Source organism: Amblyomma americanum, chromosome 2, assembly GCF_052857255.1.
Source record: "Amblyomma americanum isolate KBUSLIRL-KWMA chromosome 2, ASM5285725v1, whole genome shotgun sequence".
Classification (NCBI taxonomy): domain Eukaryota; kingdom Metazoa; phylum Arthropoda; class Arachnida; order Ixodida; family Ixodidae; genus Amblyomma; species Amblyomma americanum.
Genome location: NC_135498.1, coordinates 218,422,123 through 218,434,455, shown reverse-complemented (window position 1 = coordinate 218,434,455; position 12,333 = coordinate 218,422,123). Strand labels below are relative to the sequence as shown.

Genomic DNA, 12,333 nt, shown 5'->3' with positions numbered 1-12,333 from the left:
CATATGTCAACGAATTTTCTAGTCTCTGCTGGGCCTGCTATTGCGCTTCTTTCCTCTGTCTCCAAGTTTCCTGCCTACGTCCTGTTAGCGCACGCTATTTATTACAGATGTACTAACTAGCCCGTCAGAAAGTTCTACTACTGCTATTGAAGAAGACGACACGTTACACCAGTCCATGTTGCGAAAGTTAAAATCCCCGAAAAGAAGAACAGCAGCATATGGGTATGTTGTTGTAGGTTGTATTAAATTGTTATTAAGCTCTTAACAGAATTGTGCACTTGCATGTGGGGGCCTGTAACAGACGCCTAGTAGTATTGTTACTGGTGATGCACAACATAATGCGCACAAAATTTTGAGCTTTGATTTAATGTTCAGAAAAGAGCATAAAATCTGTTGATGAACTGCTATAAGAACCCCGACCCCTCTTGAGTGTTTGCGGTCATTTCAGTAAACGCGGAAATTGGGTAAATCTGCCAGAACTTCGGTGCCAGAAACGTCACAATTTAGCCACGTTTCTGTCATAATGAGTATGGTGCTGTCTGTTCACGATATAATGTTAGATACGAGATTGTGCTTTGGAAGAAAAATGGGTATAGTAGTGAAGATTACGGAAAACGAAAGGCCACATCTGGTTGAAGGCCGTGGTTGATGCTTGCTTTGCGGACGATGGGATGTTTGCTACGCGATTTCTTTTACGGAATTTGATGCTTCGTCAAAGGGGTGTCGTTTTGGACCCATGAAAAGGGTTTAACGTAAAGCATATGGGCCTGTTACAAATTTAGCGAAGGTAAGTAAGTCCTTTCGTGCCTTCTGAACTCGGCGAGAGAAATCCTCGCCAATACTGTATTCAGTGCCTTTCAGCTTTCGGCCTTGCGACAGAACGGCTTCCCTCGTCTTCCAATTAGCCAATTTCACAAATACTGGCCGGTTACCGGATTCTGAGTGTCGTCCCAAGAGATGGGGCCGTTCTATTTCAATAGGTTCAATATTTGTAGATGATCGCTGCAGATTTTCAGCAGTAGTTTTTCAGATTCGGCAAAGGTTTTATTATCACTGGGGTCAGGAATTCCATAGAAGATGGAGATTATTACGGCGCGATCGGTTTCCAGCGTCATCGATGCGAGCTTCCAATTCGGAGACGAGCCGAGTTGTTTGAGTTGATGCCGTTCGTCTTGTGTCCAGGTCCTCACGAGGGCTTGATAATGGCTTTCTAAGTCAGGCAAGCGCGTGTTTAGATCATTTAACTTTTTTTTCTGTTATGAGCTGAGCCTTGAGTCCCTGTATTTCTTCAACAAGTCTAGATTGGCCTGCAGTAAGCTTCTGCAACTCGGTCAATACAGTATCCAGGTTGGCAGGACCTGGGTTAGTATCAACGTCGCCAGATAGGATAAGCAGCAAGTCTATGACGAGAATATAGTCAGCGGCAACCGCGACGCAGCACCACGGGCTCGGCAGCTGTACCAGAAATTAATTGTTTGATTTTTTAGCAAAAAGAGAGTAAGTTTGACTGACGTGCATAACGAGAATGAACTGGTTAGTGGACTGTACCGTGGCACAGTGACCGAGCCCACAGAGCTGCGTCGACGACGGTTGTTCTTTTAAAGCTGGCGGATATGTTGCTGTTGATTTCGATGATGGCTTCCAAGATGTCCTCAGGAACGGCAGTTCGCATTCCAAGGGTGATAGTGACAAGAATGACGGTGATTTGTTCTGGTATGGGAAAGGGTGGCACGTGTCCGCCCCATCTTGGTAGAGGGAAACTGGGCCCGGCGATGCATCCGACGACGCACACGCAAGGGCAGGAAGCAGGAGGCTTGCGAAAAAGCTGGAGAGTATCCACAACGAGAGCGAACTGGTTAGCGGACTGTACCGTGGAACAGTCTCCGAGCCCACAGAGCCAGTTGCAAAACTCCTGGCTAATAATAGCCTGGGGTTGGGCTAGTTGGTGAATATTAAACAAGCCGGAAAAGGGACGCGTGTGTCGTCTCTTTCTCGTCCGTCCATGTTATTTAGGCGCCCTCGCAGAGGCAGCACGTCGGCGATGCTGTTGGCGTCACCGCACGCCCATTGCCCTCGTATGCAAAGGTGTGCAAGGGTATGCAAAGGTGTGGAAATGAAAGCACTAGTTAAAGAAGACCTGGCATACCAAAGGAATTTATTTGCTGCTATTGCTTAGCAGGGACACGGGGGAATGTACAGAAAGAAGAGACCTTCTGGCGTGTCCTGCTGGCATATAGGAGCTGCGAGAAACATTTAGCGAAGCAAACTTACGGGTCTGAGCAAACCAGTTACGTTTCTACATCCGCGCAGTAACATGGGAGGAACAGCAGAGGCTTCCAAAGCATCATGTGACAGCGTCTAAAAAGCAGTGCAGTTCGCCCTGTCGAGCAAGGCCCACATTGTGGTCAAGTGCCGTCGTCCGGGAAGCCTGTTGCTGAGGCTGCGTGGAGCGTGCGCGGGGCCCGGCACTCCTGGAAACGCGGACCCTTGTCGGGGCCGGGCAGACTGCGGAACGAGTCGGCCGGGAACAGCTCGGAACGCCGGGAGCGCTGCACCGGCCACGAAACATCGCTGGGCTGCACGGAGGAAGCTCACTGAAAGAGGTGCTTAGTTCTTGGAACTCTTGTCTTATTTTTTAACGCGTGAGAAAGAGTCAAAATAGTGGTTAGCACTAGTTAAAAGGAAGCCGCTGGTGCGTCAAACGCGGCATGCTGGTGGACCGCTAAGTGAGTGTTATGTTTCGAGATTTTGTGGCACGCACACAGCCCGGTGAATGGTGCTGCGATGCGCGCAGTGCTTTACATGTTTTAGCCGCGCTCACCTTCCTGCGTTGCCAAACGGGCGCTGGGCTTGGGCAACTGTCGCTGGCGATGCCGCTGTCCGCCTCGTGCGTCCACCTGCGCCCCAGAGAAAGTTCGGCTGAAGGCCTCCCGCAGCGCTCATGACTTGCGCCAGCATAAATCAGGTTAGGCTCCTAAACAAAAATAAAAGCACCCTGCCTTGACAGCACGCAATGATGAGGAACTTGTATTCATAGGCCAGTAAATGAACTGGAGCCCTCGATCGCACCACTATGACCGCACTGACATTTGCTGAATGAAAGCAAAAGTGGTGCACTATCGGCAACAAATGAAATGCGAACAGCGGGGCGTTTACGCTGTCTGTCTATCGTCGACGTTCGTTCTCTCGCTTTGCCGATGGAATGCCACATTTCTGGCGCAGTACGGCGATAAAGTTTTGGTCACCGCCAGGAGGAAGCGATTCAACAACGGCTATGTTGGACACCGATTGCAATCTGATGGGTCTTCTTCACTGTCAGCCTGGCAACCAGACGCCGATAACTGTGCGATGATAGAAGTGAAATCAAAGCGCTGCAAACCAAGAGAGCTAAGAGTGCTCGTTTCACCCACGCGAGCTACACCCGCTGCCTCCAGCTAATCCGCGCTGCGAAAGTTAAGATTGATAGAAAGTACGAATGTCACAGACGTAAAAATACTCAGTACCGTTAGGCTAATAGTGTAGCGTAGTGAAAGTTCCGGCGGCATCGAAGACGGGGATCAAGTCAGACTCTTGTTTTCGATAGTTGGTTCATGGTGAAAGTAACAGCACGACCGACAGAAAAGACACAAAAACAACAGGACCAGTACCACTGGCAGCTCAGTTTATTTGGCAACGAGTCTGCCTTTTTGTACGCCAAATGAGCCGCATCACAGATACATCAAAACTTCAAACGGAAATCTATCGCCACCTGTTAGAATCACTGCTGACGCGGTACATCAGATTAGGAAACAAATTACCACAGGAAGGCACTGGGAGCAATTTATTGAGAAATTTTCATGTGACCATCGGGGAGCAACAAAAACAATGCATAAAAAGGAGCTAACTATGCTAGACCGGCAGAAAAATCCAACACGCAGGAGCAAGGCGAAAGCACCCTTAATAATCAGTAAGGATAAAAGGCAACCACGTGAAAAGTGCGATGCTGGTTCAGACAAAGGGAAGCAAAGAAACAAGTTTGCAGATCTCGCCTACATACACGCCTTTTCACACAATCTAAAAAATGTGTCGAATTGGTATGACATAGCAGTGGTGTTTTCAGCACGTAAGAAACTTCAAAACGTTTGTGCAATAGTAGGGAAAAAAGGCTGAAAAACCAAAGGAATCCCAAAAGACCTGCGGGATGAAGCATGTAACAAACTTTGTTCCATGGTCCGAAGGGGTTGTGCACGAAATACCTCTCTCCTGCGGACAAGTATACAATGGAGAGACGGGCCGTTGCATTAACACGCGTCTAAAAGAACATGTAAATGGAGTGGACGCAAATAAATCTACTAATCTAGTTGAACACTGCACAGACTGCAGTTATTGCTTCCGACCATTGAACTGTAGTGATGTATTGTTCAGACACCCAACTCGGTTAACACGAGAAATTATGGAAGCATTTCATATGAGGAAAAAGCAAGGTTGTCTGTCAGCAAGTAGTCTGTATTCCTGAATGACAGGGAAGTTATACACCTTGACACCACGTAGCAACACGGGCTTAAGAAAACTTCTTTTGTGCTAGTTGGTAATTGATCATTGTAAATTAAAGGAGCCAAAAACCACACAAACACAAGCACACACGAACGCACACGCACGCACGCACACACACACGCACACGCGCGCACGCACGCACGCACGTACGCACGCGAGAGAGGAGAACGGGACAGAGAGCGTCATCCACAAACCAGTTGCGGGTGGCGCTCTGTCCCGTTCCCTTCTCTCTCGTGTGTGTATGTGTGGTTTTTGGCGCATTAAACTACAATCAGTAACATGTGCGTTTTCTTGTTGTTTTCTTGTTCGAGTGATGGCCGTGCTTTCCTTATAGTCTTGGTTCCCGTGATTAAACCTTCAGTTGTGAGCCAGCGCTTGTCCTGTGCTTCCTGTACCTTCCGTTTACGTCTTCGCGCTGTTTTTTCTTAAGAAATATTTCACCAAGTTACTCGTTTGGCCACAATGAAAAGTGGCTTCCGAAGACCAACGAAAACATGGAAAAAAGTAATTAATGTCTGAAGAACAGCGCCTTGCCTCATAGTGCTTACAAGGCGGAAAAAAGGAAACCACGTGAAAAGTGATTCTGAAAACCTAGAATAAAATCTAGAGGACTGGCTTATAGGGATTTAACGTCCCAATGTGATTCAGGCTATGAGGGATGCACCCATTGTGACGGGCCCGAGAAATTCCGACCACCTGGGGTTCTTTAACATATACTGACATCGCACAATACACAGGGCTCAAGAATTTCGCCTTTCATCGAAATTCGACCACCGCGGCCGGGATCGAACCTGCGTCTTTCAGGTCAGCAGCCAAGCGCCATAACCATTAAGCCACCACGGCGGCTTAAGATCTAGAAGAGTGCGGTGGGGGGCTAGTTGGTACGATATTATAAGAAGAATAATTAACTGCGCAAGCAGGACAGGACAAGAGAGGAGAAGCACACGAGACGAGCGTCGAGCTGTCAGTCTGCGCTCATCCGGTGTGCTTCTTCTCTACTGTCCTCTATTTCTTTCGCAGTTGTTCGTATAATGACCCATAGTAACCTGGACAAGTAAAGAAATGAAGCTTGAAGAGCAGCGCTTAGAGTCAATGGGCATTAAAACACAGAGAAAAAATCTGTGACAACCACCGCCAGAGCGTGTAAAGTTAAAGAAACTGATCCAAAACAACCAAAAGGCACGGACGGAAAAACTAGAAAAAACCAAGTCCTACCGGATCCTAATCATATCAAGAAGGCGGGGAGCAAATCCGCTGCCATGCCATCTATTATGCTTAATGAGGTGGAGAGTGCTCTTTAAGAAGGATTCCTGTAGATCTTGCTTTTGTCTCAATTTTCTGTGTTTTTTTCCTCGTTGCGTTTAAGTGCACGTTGGCAACCATGGCGAATGTCCAGCAGTTATCGTTGCAACGCTGAACGTCTGTGGGCTCCGGTCTAAGCAGAAACACGTCGAGTTGCGTCGATTGCTTTTCGCAGTCGGCTAGACATTGTTGCTATTTAAGATACTAAGATGTAAACTTAATTGGGAAAAGAGGTGGCCCTGCGGCCCTTCTTAACAGATTAAAATGTCTGTGTGCTGCACTCCGTAGGCCGTTTGGCGGATTTTTATCTCTTCTTTTCAAAACGTATCTCTGTTTCTGAATTTATGCATCATGTTGACACAAAAGGGCGCCTGATATGCTGTGACTTGGGCTGCATGACGAATCGTGGAGGTTCATCAACGTGTATACTTCAAATATTCGGGTGCAGCGACCAGTTTTACTTCTTTGTATGGCAAATCTTCTAGACTGCGGCCGTTATGTGGTACTCATGGGGATTTTAACTGCGCGTGAGACCCACGCGACCGCACAGGTCCAAGCGAAAACTCTGATAAGAGCCCTGGTATTATATCAGCTACAACAAAAGACGCAGGCTTAAATGATGCCGGATCGTCATCCGCCTTCACGTTTATTAGAGGAGCCTCGCATTCACGTCTAGATCGGATTTACTTTCTTGAAATTTTCTTAAAAGGTGTACTTCGTGCGATGTCAGGCCTGCTTCTTTCTCTGATCATGTTACGGTCATTTCGCAGATTGGAGGCTGTGCTCGTCCCAAATTTCAGCCCCAGTGGGCACTGGGCAAGCTTAATTGCAAAAGGGTATTAGTCTGGGCTAGTCGGTACATTTCGCAGGAAAACGTATGGCGCAAAAAGACGCGACTAAACGAGCGGACAGGCACAGGCGCTGACTTACGACTGATGATTTTATTGCTGTGATAGCGCAATAAATATGAGAAGCTAAGCACAATCAACATGTGGCATTGCATCGCAGATTGAGTACGTCAACAGAACAGAAGAAAAAGGAGGAAAGAGGTAAAACAAACACGTCACTCAGCCGCTAAGATAATCAATTTTTTTTGAGTGAGTGCAACAGACGGCTTGTTCCCGCACTTTTCTTGGTTTTCATGAATCAAGAACTCTGGTGATTTTTAATAAGGTTGACTACAACGATGCAAATAAAGCCAACAATATTTTCTCCCTCTTCAAGTCCGGTCTGCATCCACTTCGACTGACGATGGAAGTTCCTGATCAAGACGGGATTCGTTTTCTGGATCCACAGATACTAACGAGCAACGAAGAGCTGTGCTTGCGTTACGCACCTCGAGCGCAAAAAGGTTTTTACCCTGCTCATCCTCGCACTCAAAGCTAGTTAAACGAGGCGTCGGGACAGCCGCCTTCAAATATGCTATATCTAGATCATGCTGCCATCAAATGCAAGCCAGCTTCAAAAGCCAGATAATGAGGCTGGGAATGGCTACTTTACCGGAACACATCATGCACGCAGTTGCGGAAAAGATGCTTGCAGACTTCCAACCAAGAAGAAAAAGTGCCTCCCGTAAAGATGTGCACAGCCGTGTTTTTGCGGTAATATCTTATCTACATAAGGTACCGCACAACTTGAAAAGGATAGCCAGGAAAGCCGGCGTGCGAGTTGTCTTTTCCGCTCCTAGCAAATTGCAGCGTCTTTTCAAGAAAGTCAACTGTGAAAGACCGCCACCTGCCTATTGTGAGAACCATGACTTCGGTTATGTGCCGTGCCGAAGAAATGTAGTGTACAAAATTGAGCTATCTTGTGAACTATGCTACATCGGACAAACCGGCAGATGCGCGAATGGACGCTTAAGAGAACATGAACGCTCCTTGGCACCACCCCCCGAAACTAATCTTGCCTTACATTGGCTTGAGTGCAAATGCAACCCAGCTTTCAGTACGACAACAATTTTGTACAGGCATAGAGACCAGCGCACGCCGGAAATAGTTGAAGCGTTCCTGGTTCATGAAAAGCAAGAAAAGTGCGTGAGCAAGCCATCTCTCGAACACACTCAAAATAAATTGATTATCTTAGGGGCTGAGTGACTAGGGTTAGTTTTACCTCTTTCCTCCTTTTCCTTCGGTTTTGTTGACGTACTCAATCAGCGATGCAATGCCACACGTTGATTGTGCTCAAGCCCAGCTTTCAGGGACATGGCCGTTTAGTTCGGCAAACTGCCACCACGGGCCGCTTCACCCTGAACTCCTTCTTTCTCTTTGCTTTTCCCGTTTCCTGCCTCGCATAGCCGCACGCAGGCAGACGGGAGGGCGCCCAGCTGCGGGGTTGGGTTGGGCGGTTAACCATTGTTCGGATTCCACACTGTAGGAGGAGGAAGGATGTTAGATGCGGGCCCCTGGTTCGCCTGTGCCGTCTCTCGCCAAGGTCGGTGTCCCCGGGTTCCGGATCGGGAGACTGCTGTAGTGGGGTTGACGAAGAGATGAGAGGGTCTTCGAGGTGAAGAAGAGACTGAAGGGTTTATTTACATTTATACAAAGATTGAAAGAGTGAATCGGGAGCTGGCGAACACACGCCAGACCGCTGCTTAAATAGGGTCCGCTGTCCCCAGGTCCCTAGTTGGGGAATCTAGTTCATTAAAAATGCGTCGAATCACTGTGATGTAGATCACGTGTCCAGTCTTCCGGGTCCGCCCCCAGCCACACACTCTTGCCACTTCTGGCAGATTAGTGTCCGCGCTGTCCAGGCTTCAGTGATGAATAGCCCGAAGGGGGTCCCATTGAGAGCGTCGAAGGTCATTCACCTGCACTTCACAGCGGGAGCGTGGGGGCGAATGGATCCCACCGCAGTTCGCAGAAGCTTTCACGTATGGGTGTGGGAAAGCACAGTCTAAGTCGAAGTTGTTTTCGAAGCACGAAGATTCCGGAGACGTTGGCTTAGTCAAACCCGGCCGCATTTGTCACGGCTGATTTGCAGTTCCGCCGCTCGCCGGCTCCCCCGTCGTCCCCTCCGGGAGAAAAGTGTCCCGGGTGGGTCCGGCGTTGAGAACAAAAGACAGGTTCACTAAAGCCGTTCTCAGACAGCGGGGAGCCGTTTCACCCCGTAAACAGCAGGGGGGGGGGGGAAGTACCCTTGTAGACGCCACCACCTGCACTCGTAGCGCTGCAACCACATCGACGGCCCTTTGAAGCCTCGGTAGATTGATGATTCCCAGTGGCTTTAATATTCTTGGCATGTTGGCGTCTCCAAACGTAACAAGGAGCAGGTAGGGCTTTGTGGGCGAAAAAAAAAAACTATCAATGCGGCGTGAAGCCTTCGCTGCGCCTGAGGAACGCATGTTCAGTAGCAGGATATTGAGAAAGGCGCCCAGTTAAAAGAAAAAGAGGGGACGGAAAAGGCAAGATGGCTGAAGGGCTTGTTGAGGCCGTTCGATAGGGACGCTGTGTGGAGTGAAAACGCGTGGTTCTTTTTGACGAGTTGTAAGGTAGAGAAGAAATACATCCCAGCAGAAGCAGGTCGCAGTGATACAGTGTGTCATGTCTCACCGGCGCCGTATCTTTTCGCTGCATTACAACTAGCCCAAAGTGCCACCTTAGTGAACTCCTGGATTTAGGGTCGTGATTAGAAGCCAAATTAATATGTATAAAAATATAAAAAAATCAAGGACGCCGAATGCAGGGATGTCAGATGCTTGTAGAAGAATTTCTTGGGCGAACACAATGGAAGCGTCCAAAAGGCCAATCTCAACAATCATTTGGGGAGTTAGTTGCAAGATGCCGTCTTGGTTGTGTAATTGCTGTCGCCTATCTTTGTGGCGGATCAGTGAACCAGCTCTTTTGTCGGCGTAATGCCATGTACAGTTTTCAGAAACACATCGAACTCCTCATCAGCACGACTATAGTTCAGCGCTATATTTCGCGAAAAGTAACGGTTATAAATTTTCTTTCTTTTTTTCCGAAGACGGTTACTGACTGCAATGCTATCCCTGAGTGAGTGATATCCGCTGTTGACTTTCTGAAGGCCTTTGATGATGTATTTTAGCCACTGTATAGAGATATTCTTCAGTTTTATTTGTCGTGCATGCTTTTATTACTGACTTATTGCCCTTGTATGTTATATCATTGTGCCCTTCCTGCTTGCACCCAAGCAAGAGGTCTGCAGTATTGGGTAAATAAGTAAATAAATAAATAAATAAATAAATACAGGACTTCGTGTCCAGAACTTAGCGTATCTAACATCAACTGGTGAAACCACGAATAGCGGCGCACTCCAGGTTTTTTTTTTTTTTTGTGACCGTAGTGAGACACTCCTTTGCAATCTGAGGAGACTGAACGTTCTCTTGGACACCGTCTCTCTCATCGTGTACCCTCAGCGTTCATGAACTGAGCGGCCAACAATGGCTTTGCGGGACAGTGGTAGAAACACATTGTTTAAATTAAGGGGCTCAGATAGAGCAATTGCCGACAGACCACAGTAAGGGTAATCCCGCATGTACATTGAAACCACCACCACTGCTCTCCCAACAAGCTGCACAGAGCATGAGTAGGATTGTTTCTTGGTTCTGTTACGTAGTTATCAAACAAATCCATGTACCATTGTTTGCGCTTGTTTGTTAAATTATCCTAGCCCGAAGAGTCGCCGCGGTGGCTAAGTGGTTATGGCGCTCGGCTGCTGGCCCGAAAGACGCGGGTTCGATCCCGGCCGCGGCGGTCGAATTTCGATGGAGGCGAAATTCTAGAGGCCCGTGTACTGTGCGACGTCAGTGCACGTTCAAGAACCCCAGGTGGTCTAAATTTCCGGAGTCCTTCACTACGGCGTCCCTCATAGCCTGAGTCGCTTTTGGACGTTAATACCCAATAAACCAAACCAGACTAGCCCGAAGCAAAAGAAAAAAATTAACCGTCCTCACCATGTTTTGTGTACTACAGCTCTTGTACATCGTAATCGGGCCGGACAGTTATTCAGAACACTGACTTCAGTGTTGCGACAATATTAGAAGCGCTGCAACGCCATGCGTCGGGTTCCGACTTTATATCCCTCTATAGTTGCCTGTCTCGGTCTCCCACTGCATGCAGTTTGTGCATTTGCAGCATAGTTTCAGAAGGGAATCTGTGGATAAAATTGGGACATGCAGCAACGTAACCTCCCGAAAATGGACACAACGTTGCTATACAGACCACGCGGAGTGTAATACGCTTCTTACCTGCGCAAATGTAACATTTGCATCGCAGTCTCAGGCTGCAAAGAATTATTACGTTAGAACCAGAAAAAAAAAATTCGGGGGGCACTTTGTTGAACTAAAGTGCGGTGAGGCGAAAGCCTTTAGCGCGGTGTTGCTGCTTGTCTCACTGATGTGGGATTAAGATGTTAAGTACACTATTGCTTGAGAATCTTAAAGGCTGGAGACACTGCAGGGCATTTGGGAGGCATCCATCTGATTCGACGCCCTTCTGCAAACACTCTCCAGCGTCCTAGACAAGCATAACTACATATGCGTTGGCAGGAAGTAGCGTAGTCGTTAGTACGCTTGGTTGCGGAACGGAAGGATGGTAGAACTACTCTCTGAGTATTTGCATGCTTGCATTCATACTATTATGCTCCTGCAAAAGTGATGAAACCGTTTGCTGTATTAGTTGCCGGCGGCGACACCATAACAATAAAGACTTCGAACGGTGATTCCTTGTCAATGCACTGCTATAAGTGAGTGTTTGCGACCCGATTTTAGGATAGTGTCTCGCTTGTGAGAAGAATTCGTTCTTAACTCACTTTTGAAATCTTTTAACAAAAAAATAACTAAACAGATAGCTTCACTAGAGAGAATACATGGGTAAGCATTTACCTTTCATCTCGTTATGAGAAGCTGAATTCGCGTTCTTGCTTGTATCATACTCTTTTCAAAATTTTTTGCGTGTATAGTGAATTTTTTTATTTTGTGCCTTGTTATGAACGCTGCCAAGCTGCAGACGTGACGGACGTTCATTAATATCGTGTTGGCTGCAGCAAATAGCGCATGCTTTTTTTTTCTAATGTATACAGATTTTTCTTTTAAAAGCCGTAAAAGATGCATCGTCGTGGTCCGTGCAGGTGGAATGTGCGCCAAGGCGGACATTATGTCCGTGATAAAGTTCATTTAAAAGACTATTAATCAACCATAAATTGAAGGCTGTAAACATCGAAAGTTAACCAAGTCTTCAAAATTCTTTAATAGATAGAAAATCTTTAAAAGGATCCAATTCCCAAAGTCACTCGCGAAACGCGCCGGTAGTAGCACATCTCCACTTTATGCCATGGGGATGAGTTTATCGCCGCAATAACTAAACAGCGATATTTAATCGTCGGGCCGATAGCTGCCTTCTTCTGTGCGCCGCGAGAGATTTGGGGAGGCAAAGCCGCTTGGATAGTGAGAATTACTCGCCCACATTCGACAGTACTAGTATAGGACTGAAGCGCTTGACAGAGTTCCTGACAGATACGCACCAAAATAAAAAAAAAGAG

The 12,333-nt window shown here is 47.4% G+C and overlaps 1 protein-coding gene across 3 annotated transcripts in view; it reads right to left on the bottom strand.

Moving 5' to 3' along the window:
• Positions 1-2,131: 2,131 nt before the first annotated feature.
• The window catches only part of LOC144122166 (uncharacterized), a 178,501-nt gene continuing 168,299 nt past the window's right edge, over positions 2,132-12,333 (bottom strand). For all 3 annotated transcript variants that reach the window (XM_077655741.1, XM_077655743.1, XM_077655742.1), the window contains 2 exons: positions 2,822-2,897; positions 2,132-2,576 (listed from right to left, as the gene is read on the bottom strand). In XM_077655741.1, the coding sequence (XP_077511867.1) occupies positions 2,406-2,576; positions 2,822-2,897 (247 nt within the window). In that variant the 3' untranslated portion in view covers positions 2,132-2,405. The remainder of the gene's footprint in view (positions 2,577-2,821; positions 2,898-12,333) is intronic.